Below are 23506 nucleotides of genomic sequence, written 5' to 3'. Positions count from 1 at the left end.
GAGCAATTGTCATTTTCCTTCGGAGCTCATGAGGAGCTAAGACTTCGATATCTGGATTGCACGTTGGGGACGCCATTGGTATTACACTACCACTTTTTCAAAGGTCTACAATTAAATTGACCACAACTTTGGACAGCTTCAAATCTAGAGGGTTTGTTATTTGAAGGGGGCAGACGAAAGACAGGGGGGACCTTGAATCATGCCTATGCAAGATAGGACTGACGTACCATGAGATCGAAGTCACATCAAATTATTCTCACAATTCAATGAGTGGGATCAAGTCGTCAAGACCGAGTCAAGACCAAGAGATATTTGAGTCGAGGGAGATGCTGAATCTTCTCGCTCGAGCAATGACCGGTCTACACCAGTAATATTGTGGCTGGTTTTGAGTCTTTCACCACTCTTCCCCAGATAATTGGAGACCACATTCGCTTCATTGCATATTACCTTGTCCAATACTCACAGAGATGTGCTGAAATATGGGAATCTGATGTAGAGTATTCAGTCTCATTCAGATGTTAGTTTTCCAGACCTGATTTAGTCTTAGAGTAGAATGAGTATTCCATATCAGATTCCAATATTTTAGTGAATTCCGAGTAATATTTAATATGTGAAGTTGCCGAATGGGCCCAATTTCATTTGGGGAAGTATGTAGGGGACATGAAGTAATTACTACTATATGGGCTTCCTACATAGTATATACTGAGTGTTCAGAATAATAAAGCAATACTGCATCTAGATCGGGATTGTCAGTATGCCTACTTTGAGGGAGGATTAATTGGAACCGGTATGATTCTCTCATGAATCAACAGTCATAAAAGATCTGCCATCACTCTGCCAACATATAGACATTTTCTTGCAATGGTAGTTGCTTCACAAATCCCATCATCCCGCTACACCCATCTTCCTGCTGCTCTTATCAGCCTGCCATATCAATTCCCTACTAACAATTACCCTCTGTTATATTTATTGCACTGTCAAGATTGAAAGTTCTCGTCTTGACGTGGAGATTTGTGGTTGCTAAATTCCTGTCCTGTCCTGCCACTACCGTCTCTAAAAGCCCACTATTATTCGGTACCCTCTCCTCATCGTCTCTTTTTGAAAAAGGGGGCAGAGTACCGTGGTTCTAGAATGCAGAAGAGATGTACAGCTGGTTTAAAGAAGCTATCCTACTCGACACAATCTCATCTGTGGCCATTCCAAGCTCAAGGTCATCAGATTTTCGGGTCGTCGGACATCGAATTGACGGCATCGAGATGCATACTTCCACTCATATAACTCACTTATCGTCCACAAATACTCAGAGATGGTTGCCGGAAAAGAACGGGGAAAGGTTGTCGACATGAATATCAATGGTTTTCGGTTACTGCAATGAGAACAGTCCGTAATTTGCCAGTTAGCATGTTTATCTTTGAGGTATTTGGGCACAATACCATGCAAAACCTGGCCTGTCAGAGCTCTTGATCGAGGAACTCTTCAAAATTCATTGGCTTCTCACGATCTTATCGTGTATGGGTCCTGATCTAGGTATAGGAGTTGAATGCGCCATGCGGTATGTACGTGGTAGATTAGGATTATTGTTAAGATCTGTATGAGGCAGCCATCTAGTAGATGTGTTTGATAGTCGAAGCCTCAATATTCGGCTTGCTTTCAAGCTCATGAGGGAGTCTCATCTATGAGGTTGGCGTCCTGAGATCTTGCATCTGCGCGTTCCACCGTTTTGTTCCAGAAGATTCAGTCGAATTTGATCCAGTCTGATAATCGCCGGCAAGATGATTTATTGCATAGATGTGGAACGAATGGGTAGAATCGAACTCGCCGCATTTCTTCATCAATATGCCACATCGTTTTGGTAGAGGCTTGCGGAGAGAATGAAGTTCTGCAAAGCGGCGAAGAAACCTTCTAGGCTGTATTGAAATCGTATGACGAGGGTGATCGGTGGTAACTCATCATTCGCAGCTGGTCAGCCGCTGGAATGAGGCATACAGTAAACAATTTTCATCAGCTACTTGTTTGGAGATCGAAGCAATGTCTAGGTTAGTTGACTTTGAAAGACAAGGATACCATTTTAATGGCGTCAAGACGAGGGGTAAACATTTGGAATAGAGGTATAAATGGCGATAAAGAAATATTGCGGAGATAGTATCATGAAAAGATATCGTCGAGAGCTTTTATATACAGGTAGGTAGATTAAAATGATGAATTTTACGGTAACAGATGATATTGACATGTAAAAAGTTGGTTGTCGAACAACAGATATAGTGAAATGGTGGAACAAATTTGTAACCCACAGAAAGAGCATGGAGTCTCGACTTCACAGCGATTCACGGTGCAATTCCGGCACATATAAAATCCAAGGCGATAATGTGTAATGCCTCAAATCAAGTGAACATAATACAAAATAGGAGGCATTTGAAATCTTGTTCTCCAGAGCGTAAAGACGACAAGTGTGTATATTCGCTCAAGATGAATATATTATTTTAGAATATTTATAGTAGCATATCATTCAAAGACGCCCTGTAATACTTCTTTTGTCAGTTTATATATTAATTTAGTAATGTCATTTTATGTATCTTTGCGCGCCTATCTTTAATACTCAGCAGGTTACCTTCTCTTTTGAAAGAGGGATATTTCACATCTCTGCCGTTTGAGATGCTAACACTGCGCTCTTATTCTATATTCGTAGGGGCTTGTACTTTTGATAATACCTAGGATGTCCTTTCTCTTTTAGTAGAGGGGTGATTACAACCTTCGCGTTTGAAAGAATTAATTCGACGACTCGTTTCCATTTACTTGTAGTTGCTCAGTATGAATGATAGCATGTATTCTTTTCCTCAATGGGACGACCATAACTTGAGGATCCAATAATGGAACTGCAGAGGCTGGTGGCGAGAATAGTTTGCCTGATCGAATGAAGTAGGCAAATTTTGAAGTCCAGGAATGCGAGGAGAATCATGAACCCTCCGGTACAAGATACCGATAATTCGTCCCACGTGCATCTATTTCATAACTGCCACACCTGTTTATCGACTTTTTTTTGCCAAGGAACTATTGTAGACTAGACATGTTCGCTACTTTAGGAAGCGACAGTGGACCCTCAGTCCATTTATTTGAAATCCAAGAAAATTTCGTAAAAATTTGATTATTCATTGCTTGAATTCCCGCAATCATACCAACCTCATTGACTGTTGTTTTTAAGCAGTTCGAAATTGAAGTCATTCATAAGGACAGTATGGAGTTGTCGAATGGCCTCTCTATGAACGAAGAGGCTCTGCTCTCGAAAAGGAAAGCATTTGTGTCTACGGAGTACCGCTCCCTTATTTTGTATACCCAAATTTACCTCAAATAATATATTCGTGTTTTTGTCTAGTTGGATTATGGGGCATGCTGAATGATTGGTTGAATTTTCGAGATTACCGACGTCAAAATAAACTCAACGCACTAGCGAGGAGGCTCCGCTTAGTCGTGGGTACATCAAAATCGAGATTCAATCGTTCTTACAACCACGGAAATGAGATAAGATATTATTTTGAGATTATTTTGACTGTCAATTGTTACTTCAAAACTTCAGAATACATTATCGAGGTTTAATCAACTCAATAAGATGGATTGATTTTACATCTCAGTCATTACAAATTGTTGTGTGTTTTTCAACAAGACTATTTTGACTAGCACCAATAAAGCTAGATCTTCTAATACCATGAAGTCACTCTTTACATGATAAATTATTACTTGTTCCGCTTAGCTTTCTACGAGAAATTGAAGTGGAGTGATGGAACGAGATAGAATCATCACACAAATAAGATGAATATTGGTGAACGTATTGTTCCAGCGACTCCTGAGCTTATTTAACAGCAAAGACAAGGTGCGAGCATGTTGAAGACAGTAGAGTTGAATTCATCAAGAAGCATGCACAAGACAGGCGTATGATGTGTCTGCCGAAATCATTGAGCTTGGAGGATTGTGGATTAATTCTTTGCGAGTTCATTTGTATGATGAGTAATGACGTTCTTGAACATCGAGACTACCATGGTGAGTGAGGGAATGAGTTTCACAATAAGAATTTAAAAAGGGATGAATATGGTTGAAAAATTCAGTGTCCAGAAAAAGTAAGGTAACTTTGAATTGTACTGGGGTAGATTGTAATGTAATTGGTATATCACAGTGGCTCGTAAATCCATTTTGATCACGAAATTCAAATCAGTATGCGCAGACCTATCGTATGAGGGTAAGAAACAACCGTCATATCAAATGAACCGTTAGATCATACCCATCTATGACCCTTTGAATCGTCCACCGGTCATATCATTGATGGTGCGTGGGGTAGTACCAACGAGATGATGGATCCCAACTGAACTCTTAAGTTCGAACTTTACATACTTTGGTATGTATCGCGGGATACTCATCCAACAATGGAGAGACTTACTTTGCTTGAAAAATAACTATAGTAAAACAATCGTGACTTGATCGTCGTACCGAGTCCTATAGGATAGATCTTGATTGTTGAAAAGTTGGTAATAATATGGTATCCAACATGGGGCTAAGACTGTTAAGCTTTCGCTACAGTATACACATTGATATCGTCGATAGAGCTAGGCATCAATGGCTCAATGATCTACGTACCTACCGTACAAGCGAGTTACTTAGAATGTTCATGTCCATTTAAAAAGTTGAAGCCCCCCCTGATTCCATTTTTCCAATCATTAACATTCACGAACACAACACGATTCTACTTCCACAATCTATTTCCACAATCTACTTTCACAACCTACTATCACAATCTACTTTCACAATCTACTTCCGCAACCACAACAAACAGATCATTCAATCACAACAAAGTAAGTAGTCAAATTCTACCCCACTCCTCGAGACTCCGTCCTAGGAGTACAATCTCGTCGACCCTTGCTGTTTATATCTCTTATCTTCAGATGAAAGCATAGGATTCTACACCTATCTATCACTGACGTTACGATCTTCCCTGTAACCCAATAAGCGAATCTCCTTTAAATTTCTACAGCTTTGCAATGGTGAAAAGTCTCAAATCGATCTGTCACCGCAGAGTATCTCATTAGCCGGTTTGACAGATCAGATTTGATACATCATCAATGCCATAGCCAGGGTATCTAATAGTCCAGACTGCAGTCCAACAATATAAGATTTTGAATATCCAAAAGCATTTAAAAGCTTGAGGATGGTTCAAAGTTCCAATCAAATTCAATATCTCAAATAGTCTGAATGTTCTAATTGATTTTGGGGAATTTGATAATCTTCATTGTTGAACTGCAATCCAACAATGTAAGAGTTTGAATGTTTAAAAGCCATTGAAAGCTTGAAGACAATTCAATATTCTAATCAAATTCAACATCTCAAATCGGTTGAATATTCTAACTAGTTTTGAGGGACTTGATAATCTTCATTGTTGGACTACAGTCCAGACTATTGGACACCCTGTGGACCAAAGCTGTAAACATTTTGGAATACGCTTATCTATCAATGAACACTGTAGTCTGATCTCTTATATTATCTGATATGTAGAATACAGGCTGACAATTATTGTACTATAGAACCTCAAACCCAACACTAGGCATTAATTCTTTCAAAATGACCGACGTTTTGGCCGACCGGGACCTCGTGAATCTTTTGATGTGGATGACGACAAATCCTGTATCCGATTCTGAGGCTATTTGGATTGAGGAATTACGCCAAGGACGGGTAGTCCCTACAGCTAATGATCAATCTGATACAATTAGCTGTCAAGACACGATCTCCTATCGGGGATCCCCTACACCAGAGGCTGCCAAACTACCATCGCCACCTACAACGCTTCCCGAGTCAGATGACTCAAAAATTGGGTCCGGCAAAGAAGCTGCTTCTCAACCACCCGTACAAAAAGTTGAGAAACGGAAGCGGGGAGCCGAGGATGTCAATAGTACCACTACTGCACCTCTGGCCAAAAAGCCTCGCCAAAGAGCGAAGAAGACCTCTGCCAAAAGGCAAAAATCTTCCGCAGCCAAGACGCCATTGACTGCGGAGCAAAAAAAGGCAGCTAGGGAGGTCAAGGCTGAGGAAGAGCGCCAACTTTATCAGAAACAAGGCTTCAAGCCTCGGGTCAGAAAAGAGCTCGAAGTCAAATTGGATGCAATCGGCGTTCCATTACCAGCCGAGGGACTCCCGGAGGAACTGACGGTGGTCGAGAGAAAACCCCGCGCTCCCCGAACCAAGCTAAAGCAAGAAAAATCTTGATCATCGATTAGGATATCGAAGCTGATTTGGTTTGGATGTGTGGTGGTTTGGATTGTATAATGCGGCGTTTGGGGTATTTTATAATGCGGCGTTTGGGGGGATTTTTTTAGTTGCGTTTGTTTGAATGGGTTGGTTGGTCTTCACTCTTAATGCGACGTGTTCTCAAGGTATATGATATGCAAGGTTAACTTCGGATATCATGGGTGCTTGAGACGCAGGATTCTTTCTCAATACAGCGTGCTGATCCCCGGTCAGCCGTTGATACATGTTGAGAGTAACAGAGTTCTGATACGTGGCGGATTTTGTGAAGGCCAGCCCTGGAGGTTCATTCTTCTTGCTTGCTCATGCGAGTGGCGCAGTTTGAATCTGGTTTGTTTTGAATTTTAGGTCAGAGCAGGTCAGTCTTTTGAAGGATGATGGGGCTTTTTTAATTTGGTGATGTAGGTTATTTTTAACTCATTATCTTTAATATTTGACTTCATTGTGATGAATGAAATGTGATTCTAAGCTTTGATTCTCAAGGCATGAAGCCTCTTCATTACCTGCTCTTGATTTTCAGACGACACGCAATCAGCCTAGACTTGTAATCCCTAAATACTGAAACGAGATATCATTAAGCCTACCTATATCAATAACTTACCATTACTTCTCTATACCCACCATAATTCCCATCAAATATTTGAGTCCATTACAGCAAACTAAAACTATCCACCGAGCTCTCAACCTCTCAACGCCCTCATCTAAGAGATATCATAGGCAGGTAATCTATATTTGAACAAACCCATCCACCGCAACCAGCGAGATGCATATCAAACTTTTAAATCCACTTCTTGCACTTTCCATAGATATCAATTAATCCATACATTCATCCATCCATACCTTCACAAAACATATTCTTATGTTTGACTCCACCCCCAACAATGAATGAAAATTCATTCTTCTCCGAACATAATAATTATAACCATTTAGTCAATGGGCCGCCGCCCAGTACGCTTTTTATATATCTCCAAGGTGATGCATCCATCGTTCATCATTAATATTATTATACTAACAAAACTTCCCTGGAACTGCGATTTACTACACAAGGAAGGAAACCTTTCAATACCACTCAAAGGGATTTTCTGGCTTAAATTCTCACTTAACTTATCACAAACCCGATGGTAGAGACACTGACTATGTAAATAAATCCCGGAAGTGACATTTTCACACAGAAGCTTGCTCCTGCTGCTGAAATTGGGAAATGTCAGGCACGATGACTGTTACTTTATTTATTAATGGATTTTGTAAGCGGAAGGGAGCGTGTATGATATCCTATCTATCGGTCTACCAATGAAATCCTAGGTAAACATTTTTTCAAGAGTAGAGATCATGGAAGCGTAGATAATCTGACAGCACAAATTGATATGACCATCAGTTTCCAATTCTTAGCAAGAAATAGTCTGTTATCTACATAGGTTCACGTGCATGGAGAGATATCAATTTGGAATCGTAATTCTGTTCTTAATTTTCCGAGGGTATTGAAGTTTGAGATACACTCTTCTCTTGGTCCTTTGCAAAGGTACCTGCCACTATCAGTGGGAAACAGGCAGTTGCTTCAACATAAACCTTGACACTATCAGCTCCAACTTTAATTTTTCCCCAACTAACTGCTTCATCAGGTCTCGCTCCAGCATCACTTCCATCGAATTCTTGCGCAGTATTGATGTAAACTGCGCTCTCGGCACCATTTCTCATCAGACAGGCATTCGCAATGTGATGTTTGACTACACCTCCACCTAGAATAATCATTCCTGCTCGCTGGGCTCGTACAGCCATAGTATTTATCTTGCGAATATCTTCAACAAGATCCACACGAAGTTGAGCCGGAGAGGATTTGAAAGTGTGAAAGTAAAGCATATCGCCTAAGGAACCATCGGTAAGTGCCGGGCAGAAAATAGGGATGTCATTCTTGTAGGCCCAATAAAGTAGTGACTCTTCATTGTTGATCTCTTTGCCCAATCTTCTGATGATTTTACTGGGGGTCCAGTGAATGTGATTGTCAGTGTCGGGATCTTTTTTCGATTCCTCTTGCTCAGCAAGCATGGTGTCGAGAATGGGCATTACCCAGTCTTCAAATGCGCAATAGTTGTTATTAGGAACAATAAGATTTCCAATACGGTTCTGACCTTTGGCACGTAGCTCAGCTCCAGGAGTAGAGAATGAACCCATGTAGGTGGGACCAAGACATTTAATGATATCTTCTTCGACACCACCGGCAGTGGTGACGATTGCAGAAATGTGACGATGTTGAGCGAGATAGCGAAGAGTACCACGAAGTCCACTTGAGATCAAATTTGAAGTATATCCAAGAAAAATGGTGGTACGATCTGTTGGTTCTGGACCACGCCATGCACGCTAGTAGTGTTAGGTTTTGCAGAAATGATGAGAGAGGAATAACGTACCATATCATTAATTATTCGAACAGCTTCACCAATGGAACTTGCTTGAAAGCCCATATTATTCATACCACTCAATAGATCATCAACAGTTATTGGGCGCCCAGCAAATTTGTTAAAGTCAAGCTCTTCGACTTTTTGTGCATTGACTGGCATTTCGTTTGAAGGGACGAGAACTGCATCCATGACGGAGGATGGAGGTGCTCCATCGGAATTGGATGTTGAGGCCATTTCTGGGCTTTCTATTATGAATATGCTGGTATCGACTGTGATAGAGAACGGTATACAAATTCAAATTCCAAGAAGTATTAATAAATATGTTGTGTTCATGTATATTTTCATATGTCTTGGTCAGGAAATGTGATCAAAAGTTTTGATGCAGGAAGAAGCGATTTGTGGCCCGTGCAGCGCATTAACTTTATTAGTGGCTCTGATTGAAGTGTTGAAATTTTATTCTCCACCAAGAGCGCCCTCGTCAAGCCACATCTCGAATGATTAGCTAATCCAATAATATGGAGCACCTGGGTATTTTTATATTGTGGCTGAATAGTGGAGCACATAACTTGTGCGACTTCAATAGGATTAAATCGTTGCGGGGAAATGTTTAATAAATGCTTGTAGATACCAGTAGGTACCTGTACCTGCTAGGTAGACAGGTAATGGGTTTTCAGTGTGGGATGATCAAAAATTATCTAGGGTGCAGATAAATCATTCAGTATTTACTAGGTAGTCTTAAAGTATGATTTTGGTGAATAAGGAATATTTTACTATCAATTCACATAAATTGATTAAATATTATCAATTGATTCCTTTTGAAAACAATACAAGTGTAGCTAATCACATGATAACATCCGAAGCTAGGCTCAGAAACCCTGAGGCTGAGGTCAAAATTCGAGGCTATAAAACCTTGAAGGATCGGACCGCAAACAACGAGATTTGATTGGTCAAACCTTTCGAGCCAAGTCGAACTATATCGGTCGTGCTGCGGGAATGAACAATTGCGGCAACCTCAGTATTCGATCAAATCCATTTCGCATGCTTCTCAAGATTCAATACTGCGCCAGCGACAATACTCAGCGCTGTCATTCAACATCAACACCCACCGCTTACGCTTTTGGCATTATTTAAGTATCCATTTGATGAACAGCAGCGCCGGACCAGAGTCGTAACTGCAGTGGCTATACCGATAAATACTAGGTAGTCAAGCGCTGAGATACCGACTAAAGAAGGACGACAGGGACGGGGGATTGCTACAAATTGTAGTCTTCCCCTTTTGTAAATCTCATCGCAATGTTTGTCGCTTCAATGATTACTATATGAGAATTGATTCTAACCTCAATCTTTCAGGACTCGACCACACACATCACCTCGCGCCCGCTCTCCAGTGGATCGATCTCCAAGACGATATCTCGACTCCCGCGATTCCGATACTTATAGAGGGGCTGCGCGCGGCGGTGACAGGCGCCGATCGCCATCAAACTCAAGAGCGAACACTGCCGCATTTAATCACAATCAAAATCGAGAGCTTTTCTCAGATAGGCATACACTTTCACGAGATACAAATCGAGATTCATCATTACGCGATCCTCCTCGAGGACCACGGGCTGGATCCAAAAGTTATATCGACCCCCCAAGCGGCCCTAGAGGCAACAGTTTTGGCGATGGATATCGAGGTGATTTCGGATATCGGGGTGATTTCAGAGGTGGCAGAGGTCGTGGTCGCGGAAGAGGTAGCTGGCGAGATGAGAGTAGAGACCGCGATCGGGATCGAGATCGAGAACGAGAACGTGGCCGAGAAATAGAAAGAGAAAGAGACTATAGAGATATTCGAAGGGACAACAGAGGACCTTTAGTACCGTTTCGCGATGATCGAAGCCGTGATCGAGAATGGGGTGGTCGGGACAGCTTCAAAGGGCGAAGGCCTTCATCTCCTCTTGGTAGGGGAAGATCTCCTAACTACAATAGTAGAGATACTCGTGACGTACCTTCAAGCTTGGACCTTGATCGTGCTCGAAGAGGCTCACGAGACGGTCCAATGTCTGTTACCTCGCCTTCGTCCGAGTCATCTCAACCATTTGTTCATGGTTATGGTAGAGCAAGAGGAAATGGATTAGCACGTGGACGTGGACGACCTTATAACTACGATGAACATTATCATCGAACTCAAGTCCGCAGTAGATCTCCTGAACCGAATTTTCCACGTAGAACTCAACCATCCGCAAGTAAGTCTCACGATCTAATTACTTTTCCTGTTCTTGGCACTTCAATTTGGTTCCTGTGCATGTTTCAACATGTGTGTTCTGTGTATGATGCTGACCATATGAAGCCCCTCCTCCTCAGGTTCCTGCATTTGGTTCAACTGGAACATCGGTCAGTGAAAGTCCTGTACCTGGTGTATCGGTCCCAACTGCGCCCCGTTTTCTTGCCGGCCGTGGGGCTCCAGGCAGCCTCTACGTTCCTGCAAAATCTATAGTTTCACAGTCCATTGAAAACCCCCCGCTAGACAACAGATCGGACACACAAGTCGTCGCAACCCCAGAACACAAATTTGATGAGATAGCACGAGTTGACAAAAAACGTCGTCAGCGAAAGCCCTTGTTCGGTAGACGCCCACCCAAAATACAGATCAGTGATGATTATTCCGACTCCGATTTGGACCCCTTCAATGATGATGACCCTGAGGATGAGATCAATTTCGAGAGTGAATTAGCGGAGGTCAGGCGTAGCATGAACGATGCTCGCAACAGACCCGACTTACCTCCTCTTGACCAGTTCTTTCTTGTCAATTCGTTTAGGGATCTGCCTCTGCTATTAGATACAAGAGAAGTTCCGGATACTTTGTCTGAATCCATTGGCTCTGAATCCGCAAACGATATACCTTACGCACTGACTGAGGGGGGAAATAAATCTGTATCTGAGCTTGAACCTCACTCAGAGCCTCAGAAAGAGCCCGACGTAGTGTTGGACCCGACAAAAGACATTTCATCCGATTCTAAGCCCTTTGTCGGTGAAGATCATCAAAGTCCAGCTTCACCATTTCTGAAACCGGTCATTCCAGCAGCAACAATCGACTCGAGCGTTAATGAGAAACATCATCGACATTCAAGTCAACCTCCATCTACTGACCCAGAAAAGCCAGCTATTCCCTCTGTCGAACCACAATCACCACCCACTGCAGTCACCGAAGATTCCAATTCCAGTACTCATCTGATTACAAAGGATTCTATCACTAAGGAAGCAGAATCAACGCCAGCGATTAATCTTGCTCCATTGCCCATTGAGAGAAGTCAATCGCCATCTGAAGATTCTCGAACTCCCATCAAAGCCACCGAGACCAATGTTGATATTCCCCATTCCACAGTCACAAAAGCGGATGTTGAGAGCTCAAATGACCGGTCCACTAACGAGAGTCTCTCTAAAGCTGGTGTATCCGAAGAAAACTCCTCAAAGGATGATGCATCTAAAGATACTGCACCATCTGACATTCAACCTGCTACCGTTGAGCCCACAGAACCCCAACCTTCTACGACCGAGTCATCACTATTACCGCGAACTGATCTTGAAAACAACACCTCCAACAACGACTTCCAAGCTCTCCCTAGCATGGAGCCTCAACATGCTGGTACGAATTTCTCCAGCTCAGAGAGGCCACCTTCGCCTTCGTTATCAAGAGATTATTCTGAGCGTGTCTTGGAGCCCCATGACGACCAAAAAATTGTGGAGAAATCTACGGATGTAGGACCGCCCGAGTCAAACGAGGTATCAGGATTAGCTGCTGAGAAAGAAAGAAAGTCAGAAACTGAACCAGTTTACAAATTCCCAGTATCTCTAGGAACCATTGATACTGAGATCCTCCCAGATGCTGAAGCACCTGAAGATGATTCACTAATTAGTCCCAGGACTCAGGCTCCAATCCAAAGATCAATGGATAAAGATGCAGATGGTGATCATCAGATGGAGGGTACAGAGACAGTTGAAAATAATGAATCTGTCAACCAGGAGGCAGTTAATGACATGAGCAATTCCGGAGAAGAAATTCGCCGTCTTCGAAAAGAACAAGATGGTCATTATGATTTTGGACCACAAAAGATGCCTTCACCAGTACCACAGGCCCCAGAACTAACGATGGAGATCCCCGAAGAAAGTGATGATGACGAAGATGAAGCTGAACAAGCCGGATTCCAACTTTTACGGCAGAAGCTTGTTCAACAAGAAGCCGCCCTCGAAGAGGATCGCCAGTCTAAAATTCTCGACGCCGTCAAGCACCCCAGGGATACAAAGACACCCCCTCCGGAATCTTTGCCAATGTACGATTATAATAAATGGGACGAGGATCCAGAGTTCTTGAGCTCTCTTGAAATTGCTCCTGATGCCGAACCCTCTCTTACGAGGTTCATGGAAGAAAAAATGGCGCAGAAATGGAGAAGACAACAAGAAGAAGGGAAACTGTGGGCAGACAATTATGCCAAATACCGCACATTTACTGATATGGATTTGGATCCGATTGCTGTGCGAAGTAGAGAAGCATTTGCTAAAGCCCAAGACAGGGAAGCCGAGGAATCGGTCGAACGAGGCAAATCGGTAAATGGTTCAGATCCGAAGACAGAGGGTCAGCGGCGTACTGGGAGTAGATTTGCGACAGAGCACGATATAGAACGCGTCCTTCGTGAATCCGAGCGTGAAGCTAAAGAATCGAAGGAACAGCAAGAACAGGATGCCAGGGAAGAGACCGCTAATTCCAAGGAAGCGAGCATTCCAGATATGTGTTGGGATGATGAATACAAAGAAACTATGTTTGTAGATACTACGCATAAGGTTCCATTTGAGCGATCATTTCGTATGCTTGAATTCGGAGAATCTATCGACAATTTCACGGAAGAAGAGGCTCGCATTTTTCGAGAGAAGTACTCCCATTCTGGCAAGCAATTTTCTGTCATCGCAGAAAGCCTTCCACATCGTGATTACAAGGCCTGCATTCAACACTATTACATTATCAAAACAACTGATGAATGGAAAGCGATCTTCAAGAAGAAAAATAATCAAGTTAAAACAGGTAGGAGGAAAGGAGCGAAAAAATCTAGCGTTCTCATTACCAACATAGAAAATGGAGGCGGCAACGACACCGACGCTACACCAGATGTCGAGAATGGCAACGAAAGACGTCGACCTAGGAGAGCTGCTGCTCCAACCTGGAATTTTGAAGCACCTCCACCAACTGACAATGAAGGCGCCAGTCCTGCACCAACTCCAGCGAAAAGAGTTGCTACCCCAAAAGGAGATGCAAATGGTGACTCAGCTCCACCCAAAAGGAAAGTAAAGGTTCCACGAGAGAAGGTTCCGAAACAACCCAAGGCTAGTCAACTTCTAGCAGCTGCCCCATCTCCTGCTACCCGTAACGATGAATCGCCGAATCCTCCCCCATCAACCGCTGCACCCGAGCCTACTCCAATTAGACCTCCTGTAGCTCCTGCTCGTTTCCCTCCATATGAAAGTATTGTTCCTCAACAACTTCCAGCATTTTCACCACCATTCATGACACCCGAAAGACTTACACCAGCTAATCTAGAGGTTCCAATTGCACCTGAACGTGTTGGATCTGCCCCTCCAACAACTGTTGAATCTCAACCGGATCGTCGTTCTACTGCCCAACAACAAACTTCTAGCTATTGGAGTGTCCCGGAGGTGCATGACTTTCCTGAATTACTACGACATTTTGGTACAGATTGGCAAGGGATTGCAAAACATATGGGAACAAAAACACATACCATGGTATATAACGATATATTTTCTGATTGGCTTGATATCAAGAAAGGAAAACTAGGCCTTAAGCGGCTAGCTAACATTGCTGAACAGGTCAAGAACTACTACCAACGCTCGGTTGATTCTGGAAGTAAGAAAGAATGGGAAGCGATCACTCGAGATGCTGACTCGAAACGTGAGAGAGGCGAATCTACTGGACCGGCACCAACACCAACTGCTCCAACGAAGCGACGATATGACCCCTCACCCGCTCCTCTATCGAGATCAGCTTCTGCTATGGATCTCGATGAACTATCTGCTAACCAACCTATAACTCTTTCTCAAGCCTCCCCTCCTCAGCCCACATTGAGTACTAGGTTCCCAGCTTTAGCTCAAGCTGGACCAGTTCCCCAATCAATGAATCAAACGATAACTCCTAGTTCATTGCCATCCAAACGCTCCCATCATCAGGCTAATCAACACAGCTTATCTCAAATCCCGCAACAGCAACAACCAATATCAGCATCACCATCAGCAACAGCAACAGCCTCTCAGATACAACCACAACCACAACAAATTCAGAGTCAGCAAGTTAGACAACCAAGAGGTCCTGCTATGGGCTTCTTCACGACTGATAATCAACGTCCTACGTTACAGAGTAATCTTTCGCAGCAATCTCAAAATGCTTCACCAATTTCCGATCCAACCACACTTGCTTCTCAAAGATCAGCCCGGGTCGCCGAGGAAGCCCATCGCGAGAGGCAGAAGGCTCTTGAGCATGAGGTAGAACGAATGTCACAGGAACAACAACAAGCCATAAAGCGACTAGCTTTACAAGACCAGGCCAGACGAGAGCAGCAAGCTATTCGAGAACAAGCCCTTCGAGAGCAAGCGATTCGAGAGCGAGAACAAGCCCTTCGAGAGCAGCAGGCTTTGCGAGAACAGACACATCGTGAGCAACAGCAGGTATTCCAAAGACGAGAGCAGCTAAGGGAAATGGAGGCTATCGAGCGGCAACAACAGCTACAAAGGGAAAGGGAGTCAAAACAAGAACAGCTAGAACGAACTTTGAAGAGAAAACAAGAGCGTGACCATGAGCAGCGTGAACAACGAGAACAACAAGATCGAAAAGAAAAGCGAGAACAACGAAATTTTCAGATGAAGCAAGAGGAAATTGATGTACGAAATCCACAACAATATGAACTATACTCTGCACACTCTAGCCGTACAGGATCAATGGCACCTACAAGACCCGAGGTTCCATATTCGACAGTCACCGCAACGGACGTTCGAAGACAAGCACCATCTTTAGCACCAAATCAACAATATCCGAGAAGTCAAGGTGTCAGGAATTTGCTTAGTGATGGTATGAGTGTTGCTCCAAACTTGATTCCATCTCCCTCTCCAGCTTTCGGTCGATCGGGCATTGTTACCCCGCCAATCCAAGAGCAGTATTCAACACCACCGCCTCCACCAGCGGCTGTTGCTGCTATACGTCAGCAAGACACACCAAGAAAGACTTCCAATATCATGTCCTTGTTGAACGATGAATCCAGTGAACCTAGCAGAGCTCCTCCCATAGCACAAGTCCAACCGAAGAGAGTTGGTGGTGCCGCGGCAATTCCCATTCAAAATTCACAAACTCCACCACCTCAACGTTCATTGCAGACTTCACGATTTTCATCGCATTCATCTCAACAGTCGCAACAAATGTCCCAGCAAATTCAACAAAATCAGCAGATGCAGCAGGCTCAACATCAAATATCTTCTCAAACGAATCCACAGCATGGGTATCCACAATCATCTTCTCAATCTATGCATCAACATTCATCCTCCGTGGGTCGCAGTTACACACCAACACCTTATGAAGGCCGAAGTCATGCACCCCCACCAACTGTACAACATCACCAGATGTATTCTCAACCATCTCGCCAAACAATTGGTTCGCAGTCTTCATCTATTCGTCGAGAGCCTTTAAATGAAATAAATGCTCCGAGCGGATATACACGAAGTCCAATTACGAAGCTTAATGAATCACCTTATTCTGCTACTCCTCCTCCTGCTAGTCAACAGATGGCACGTCAGACAATGTCGTCTCCTCATGACATACCTCAAGCTTCCGATCGTGATATATATAATCGTCAATCACAATTCGCTGTGCCACAACAACCGAATACACCGGTAGACTTCCATTCAGCACCTCAAGTGGCAGCCAGTCATCGATCTATAGCATTCGGACAAAGTGGACAAAGTGGACATCGAACTCCACCAGCACCACGTGGTCAATGGATTCAAGGTCATCAAGTAGGTCATCATGTGCACAACTCACGACAAAATAGCTTCGATGCCCGGAACTATAATGCTGCTCCATCTACATCAGTTTCAGGTCAGCAAGGTTATGCCCAAGCACCTTCCCACCACATGCAATATCAACAACAACAAACTCAAGAGCGCTATGAGCATCACTATGAGAGAGAACGAGAGAGAGAGAGACAGGAAAGGGAAAGAGAACAACAATATTACCGAAGCCGGGATGATCAACGAGATCCGCGAAGATAGATGTTTTTACGATTAGGCTTTTTGGGGGTACATCTTAAAATTGTTGGTATACTATATTCACCTGTCAGTTGTTGTGATGATCCACAGGCGTAATCTTTGGTCAAGGATTCTGACGGAATTCGGAAAGTTTTATGAGTCAGCTGCCTGAAGCTACCAAAGTTTGTACAATATGTAAATTGTTAATGAATTTAAGAATCAATTGTTACTTCAATAATCTATATGTGATATTAGTGACACTGTAATTGTCTCTCGTTTTGGTTTCTGGGGTAATATGTGCTGTGAGAGAGAAAGGTTGAGTGGAAGAATGAACAGAGAGGCATGACTTGGAAGCCAAGGAAGAATGCGAGAGCTTTTCCACCTGATATCAATCTTTCAAGCTTTGCTTATGTTATTCGAATTTCTCACGTTAGTAGTAAACTAGGTATGCTTTTGGACTGGAAGTCAGGAAATCTGCTCTGCCGTTTCCTTTTCCCGTTCAAGAATTTCACGTGTATTATGTGAAGAATAAGCTGCGTGCTCTGCACTAGTGCGGTTTATGGAAGCACATAGTGTCAAATTTTACCATCATATGTATCATCCATTTATTGCAAATCTAGCTTGGAAAACCCAACCAAGGCGCTTGCCTTTGCTCGACTGGAGATTTGCCTGTTCCTGAAGTCCCTCTAACGCTAATCTCGCAAAAGCAGCATGTAATAAAATGATGTACTGCTGGGACCACGGCTTTCTTCATCTGTGTCTTCATCGTCTACTTCATAGACCCCTGCTGGCAGAACCTCAAGTAGAGCTTTAGCTATAAATTTGACTTTCTCCTTCTCAATTGTGCTTACTTCCATGAATCGAACATCTGGCCATTCCCAGGTGGAAAGATCACGTATATATCCCGCTGGTAAGAGTAGTTAGTTACCTGATTTAATGTCTTTGATACCTTATTCTTACCTTCGATTTCTTCCTCGTTATCTGCAGAAGTAAAATTCTCAAGGGTGTGCTGAAAGACACAATATACAATGTCCCTCAATTCACCTATATCTAAATTCTCAGCAATAATGTCGTATTCATCTTCGTCAATAAAGAATTCGAGACCCGAACCAAGTGAGTCCGCATCGAATTTGTCGAGAATGCTACAGAATTTCGTGTTTATTGGCGTTGGGACGAGAATCGGGTCGCTCCATTCTGTCTCTTTCGTAGGAACTAGCAAAAACAAGTCCTCTAGATTTGGGAAATCTGCAATTGCTAAACCTGTATCCGATACTTGAAAGTCACAAGGCCATTCGATAGATTCTCCTGGTGTTGCAAGACGACGAACTTTGTCGTATGCCGGCATTGGTGTGATCAGTATGTCGCTTGGATCCATTTTATTATCACGCCACGCGACGGAGAGGTTATAATCCAACCATAATGTATCGATCTCCCAATTGACATATATGCGGTTGATTGAAACATAACCGCCCTCGGCTTCTTTACACGGGCGCTTCTGTTCCCAAAACACACCGTGTACTTGTAATGCTTGATCTCGAGATTCTCTATTGACATAGAGAAGAGAGCAGGGAGGGGTCTTGAGAATGGAGTTTCGTTCGAGTAGCATCGGCATATGATCATCGATTTTCATAAGTTCACCACCGCTGTATTGCCATTGCTCTATTGTGCGTTCTGTTGGCACAATACCGACGCGCACAACTTTTGGTTCTAGAAGATTCTGCTTCCAGATCATTGTCTGTGAAAATGTTAGCGGGAATCGGAAGATAGCTTCAAATTAGCCTTTAGACTAGCAGAAGGATACTTAGAAATTTTTAACATACTCGAACTTCAGGAGGAAGTTTAGGGAACTTCTCAAAGATCGCTTCCTTATCTTCACTGAAGAGTTCATCTTCCAAAGCGGAAAAAGCCTGTCTAATCTTGTCACTAAGCTCAGAGTTTTTAGACAAGTTTTCATCCTCCAATGTTGCGTAGATAAAATCTAAAGTAGAAGATGTGATTCCATGAAGAGGCTCTGCTGCTACCAGCTCATAAAGACGTTCCTTTCTGCTGGAAGTCTCGGTTTTTCTACCAAAAGGGGCACTTCTTGCTTCGTTCTCTGTGCCTTGATCTCTGAGTTCTTGGGAATCTTGATGAGAGGTGCCACTTGTTGAACTTCTGATCAGGTCCAAAATGTTATTCTTGCGAGGTTCATTGGAGATACTACATTCTTCTTTTCCTTCGTCTTTTAGGTGACTCGAAGAATCTAAGTCTTTCTCAGTCTTGTCTTCAAGCTTCATTTCTCTAGGTTCATTGTGATAAGAGGAATTAGTACTTATCGTGTGATCTGTCATGTTGTTGTTGCTGTTGTTGTAAGATGTGTCGTTTGAAAGTTAGCAGGCTTGTGGATTGAATGGAAGACAAAATTATAAAGATGTACATATGATGGTAGGAGTGCCTACTCCGACTGATAAGCAATCACTTCTTGAATTGGCGTAGAATGAGTGAAATATGGAAGAGTGAAGTTATTGAATGCGTTCGTTCGGCTAATTTGAAATTTGAACCAATTAACATCAGAATTATATGTATAAGCCGCTGTATAAGCATTTCATGCTTCGTAGAGTTAATGTATAAACACATGTATCATGATGTTATCATGATGTATGACAGCACTTTACCAGAAAGAGATGTTGATTAGTTGTTTCTGATTGCCGAATCTTTATTAGATGGTGAAGAGATGAATTGAACTCTTTAATGTTTTTCTAGGGCATTCATTAAAATACGTATGTTACGATAATGTAAGATCTCATATTGAACAAGGCGACTAATTTTAAAATTCCAACTATTTTAATATCTATTTCAAATTGGATAATAAGCAATTCAATGACCAGCAAAGGTACTTAAAATTCCACTGAATGTTGAATCTTCTATATGTCATTGATTCTGGAATACAATCTATAGATATAGATAGGTAAGTAGCATGCGTTTCATTCCGTTCAATACATAATATTCACTAAATTGTTTCCTGTCTTGCTGTACTCGTGCGTTCGTTGAAATATAAGATAGTCTGATATCCAAGACCACCTATACACCCTCGGGCAAGGGTAACTCCGTACTTCGAGCCTTTATCTTCATCTTCATCTTCGGAAACCAATCAGCTTTACATGAAACTCGAGCAACTCTTGAAGAATAATTATCAATGATTGCTATATAAGAGGGGTCTCTACTACGGCTTTCTCACTGATCTTCGGAGGACCCTCAATGACCCTTTCCAATCTTGGTATCTTTTTTGAGGAATCTTATTTGACCTCATAGCCAAACCCTACCAGCAAAGTTCTCGCCTTTCGAAGTTTTACTTAAATTTCGCTCCTTTCTACCGTCTCTATGTCTGCCAACGAAGATTTAGTGATTTCGGGCACCAGAACAGATTCAATTTCGAAAAGAAGAGATCTCTCGCACTCTGCATTCCGTAATCTTGGCCTCAATTCTGTACAAACACTTCGATCGGGCGTGATTGGTGTGGGAAAGTTCAATTCCTAAAACCACTGAGACCATTGTTGATAAAATAAATTCATCATCACTGTCGCAGGAGAAAGAGTTACGGTGATCACTAACGATGGTGATTTTGGTTTATTTGAGTGGCTTCCAACCGAAATAAAAGTAAGTGAACATGTATGCAGTAGGAACTATAAATGTCATGAATAATGGAGAAGAAGGACTCTAACAAAAAGTCCAGCTGAAAATATGGAAATACGCATTCGAAGCTCCAAGAATTGTTTCAACTTCATGCAAATATATTAACGGCGATTCCTATGGCCATTATCAAGTTCGACTTGTTGATAGTGGTCAAAAAAATCCTCAGCTATACGTCAATCGTCTGACTCGTCAACAAGCAATTCAAAGATTAAATTGTTTATCTCAATGCAGCAATTTATCTACTGGTTCCGAATCATTACCAGCAATCGCATATAAAGCCGCCAGTGATGCAATTTGGCTCCGCGAAATCGACTTCTGGTCATGGCCAACCGAAGGGAGCCGCCACGCCAGCCTTTTGTCTTATGTTTTTTCCTATGATTGGATTGTCCCAAAGTTTGGTCATTACTCTATCATCTCGAGATGTTCTTGTGAATTGGGATAATCTTCATCGCTTATCTATTCTTCTTGTCCATTGCTTCTGTGAATTGCGGGAACTAATCGTCATTATGGAGCGTCTTGATTTCACAATTCCTGGTGTACGCGATGAAATTACCTTTATGGATCTCACGCCGAAAAGTTTCCCAGAAGACAACGTTGTTACCCACCATACACAAACAATTCTTTCCTTAGGTAAAGAACTTGTATTAAGCGTAATTCACGGGGAGTGGAAGCCAAATCATTGGTACAATTTGGTTTGTTCTATGACACGGTCAATAAAGTTCTATTTCATGCGGAAACAGGAGACAGTGCAGAAAATGCCGAGTCTAACTAAGACTAATCCAGCAGAAGATTTGTACTGCGGTCTTCAGGGTTTCAAGACGAGTATTGGGATGTCGACTGGTAAGCTACTTTCCATATTTTATACCAAGCATCTGAAATGCTTTGCTAACGATGAAACAAGTGGATCAAGGAGACGACAAAGGTCACCAGCTAGTCCAGGTATTTCGAAAATGGACTGTACCGTCTGTAAGATTTCTAGCCGCTACTACATACAAGCAACTTGAGGAAATAGATCGCAACTAAGTGGATATTGCGACATGGTAACATGGGACTTGATATCAGAATCTAAGGAACCTTGGTAGTATAATAGGAATGAAGTATAGACTACGAAAAGCATTATTCCAAACGATTAGCACGAAATGTATTCTGTCATTTGTGTTCCTCTTGTAGATTCAGTGAAACTTCATGTATTCTATAAATCTCAAGCCTTTTCAGAACAGATCATCTCATCTTTTCTACTCATGGTTTAATTGCTAAAGTGTTATATGTGTTAGGGATTTAGACGCTTATTAGAGAAAAATACCAATTTTTCTTGGATTAATCATCTTGGAAGCTTGAAGACATGTTATTTCCTGATCTGAGCATCAAGTGTGAACGATTTGTATTTTTATCTGATTAATTCATTCATCACAGCTGCACGTTTAATTTTCAACAGGCTTTGTGGTAATCCATACTTCGGTTTGATATCCATTTTTACACATAGCAAGCTATCAAGAGAAGGAACCATAAGAGTACTTGCTTGGAAAGACTTTTGCTACCTAAGCGATGTTGTTTCCTTCCGGATTCTACGAGAGAATACTACAGATCTCACATGGCCATGCTACTTCCTATTCTTATTCTTTCAACTACTACAACACTTTGCATCACTTTATTGATTAAATAAAACAATTTTCTCATCAATATCATATTGATCTGTCAGTAATCGATAATTCTATCGTTCGACTTCTTATCGCCTAGATCCAAACCTCAACTCCCAGTGCTTGATAGCCCTCCCAACCACCTCCAAGTCTAAAAAAAAGTGCAAAGCCATAATACCGACCCTCAGCAGTGACTCACATAACGTTGATTAACAATCAGATATAATGAACCCCAATTTGGGCAAACTGTATTACCAATTTACTACCCGTCCAAAGGAAATGATGGCATGGGAGAAGGAAGATTGGATAGACGAAAAGTCGAAAGAAACAAGAAGGGGATTTCACATCCCCAAAGGCGAGATTTTCTGTCGTGCGCCTAATCAAGATGGGAGTCTATGTGAAAACACGGTATGCCCCGACAAAGATGCCCCAAATTATTTCCAATTAATGATCATCAGAAAAGAGATACGCCTAGGATCTTTGGCGCCATTACAGAACAATGCATGTGGTTGAATCTAAAGCATCGGCTACTCGCACTCGTTATATAACAAAGGTATATATACATCATAATGAGGTTGCAATTAGCTCATGTTGTGTAGGAACAAGAAAAACGGGCCGAGAAATGTTTCGAGAAACAGGTACTTCTAGTGCTGCGAGCAAACAATATTGATGTAAGTTTCAGCTCTAACCCCTCGTTAATTAAAGTTAATGTGCAATAGGAAAATGGAACTTGGGATGAGTTAACAGACATGATCAAGAATTATGAGCTACGTGAAAAGAAGGCCACCCAAATTGAACAGTGGAATGACACTAGCGAATCTAGTGAACAGCATGATCCAGCTTTAATAAGTATAAGACGACCCGTCGAAGAAGTGTTTTCAAAGAAAAATGAGAAGAATGCTAGAGAGGCCAAATCACTTCCCTCTATTGGAAAAGCAACCGGAATTCAAACAGAAAGGCAAAAAATGGTCTCTTCGTAAACGAGCAGTTCCTGATACAGGTAAAGAAGGGAATCAAAAACGGGCTAGAACGGAGGAAAAGACTTCGTTGTCGGCTGACGGAATAATTGAGAATAATACCTAGTCGCACTCTGGTAACGTTTGAAATCAGCTTTGAAGAGACATGTAAGAAAGTAAGTTGCCGTCTAAGTACTTCTATTTTTATCTAGTCGAAGAGTGCCAGAGCATATAAGGTGTGAACTGTGATCCAGTGATTGATGATCAATACTAAATATTTCTAGGAATA

At 42.2% G+C, this 23506-nt stretch overlaps 5 protein-coding genes across 5 annotated transcripts; 3 read left to right on the top strand and 2 right to left on the bottom strand.

Moving 5' to 3' along the window:
- Positions 1-5601: 5601 nt before the first annotated feature.
- Positions 5602-6243, top strand: EAF02_003591 (uncharacterized protein; the record flags this gene model as incomplete). The annotated part of the gene is made up of 1 exon (XM_038899639.1): positions 5602-6243. The coding sequence occupies one exon, from the start codon at positions 5602-5604 to the stop codon at positions 6241-6243; it is 642 nt and encodes a 213-aa protein (XP_038760566.1).
- Positions 6244-7731: 1488 nt separating this feature from the next.
- EAF02_003590 (uncharacterized protein) lies at positions 7732-9058 on the bottom strand. Its single transcript, XM_038899638.1, has 2 exons — positions 8685-9058; positions 7732-8637 (listed from the first exon to the last, which is right to left on the bottom strand). Exons 1-2 carry the CDS (start codon positions 8907-8909, stop codon positions 7744-7746), a joined length of 1119 nt encoding a protein of 372 aa, XP_038760565.1. The 5' UTR covers positions 8910-9058; the 3' UTR covers positions 7732-7743.
- A 759-nt stretch (positions 9059-9817) lies between these two features.
- Positions 9818-16976, top strand: EAF02_003589 (uncharacterized protein; the record flags this gene model as incomplete). The annotated part of the gene is made up of 4 exons (XM_038899637.1): positions 9818-9843; positions 10026-10900; positions 11005-14447; positions 14532-16976. 4 exons carry the CDS (start codon positions 9818-9820, stop codon positions 16974-16976), a joined length of 6789 nt encoding a protein of 2262 aa, XP_038760564.1.
- Positions 16977-17644: 668 nt separating this feature from the next.
- On the bottom strand, positions 17645-19282 carry EAF02_003588 (uncharacterized protein; the record flags this gene model as incomplete). The annotated part of the gene is made up of 3 exons (XM_038899636.1): positions 17645-17859; positions 17913-18687; positions 18773-19282. 3 exons carry the CDS (start codon positions 19280-19282, stop codon positions 17645-17647), a joined length of 1500 nt encoding a protein of 499 aa, XP_038760563.1.
- A 1030-nt stretch (positions 19283-20312) lies between these two features.
- EAF02_003587 (uncharacterized protein) lies at positions 20313-21647 on the top strand (the record flags this gene model as incomplete). Its single annotated transcript, XM_038899635.1, has 5 exons — positions 20313-20445; positions 20518-20588; positions 20665-20869; positions 20910-21464; positions 21526-21647. 5 exons carry the CDS (start codon positions 20313-20315, stop codon positions 21645-21647), a joined length of 1086 nt encoding a protein of 361 aa, XP_038760562.1.
- Between the last annotated feature and the right edge of the window lie 1859 nt (positions 21648-23506).

This window comes from Botrytis sinoallii (assembly GCF_014898435.1).
Source record: "Botrytis sinoallii strain Bc 23 chromosome Unknown BSIN_005, whole genome shotgun sequence".
NCBI lineage: Eukaryota > Fungi > Ascomycota > Leotiomycetes > Helotiales > Sclerotiniaceae > Botrytis > Botrytis sinoallii.
Note: the sequence above shows the minus strand (reverse complement) of the source record. Positions and strands in the feature narration are given on the sequence as shown.

Coding starts and splice junctions, on each gene's coding strand:
- EAF02_003590 (XM_038899638.1), bottom strand. CDS start 8,909: ATGGCCTCAACATCCAATTCCGATGGAGCACCTCCATCCTCCGTCATG. Junction 8,638..8,684: donor TTCGAATAATTAATGATATG/GTACGTTATTCC, acceptor TAACACTACTAG/CGTGCATGGCGTGGTCCAGA.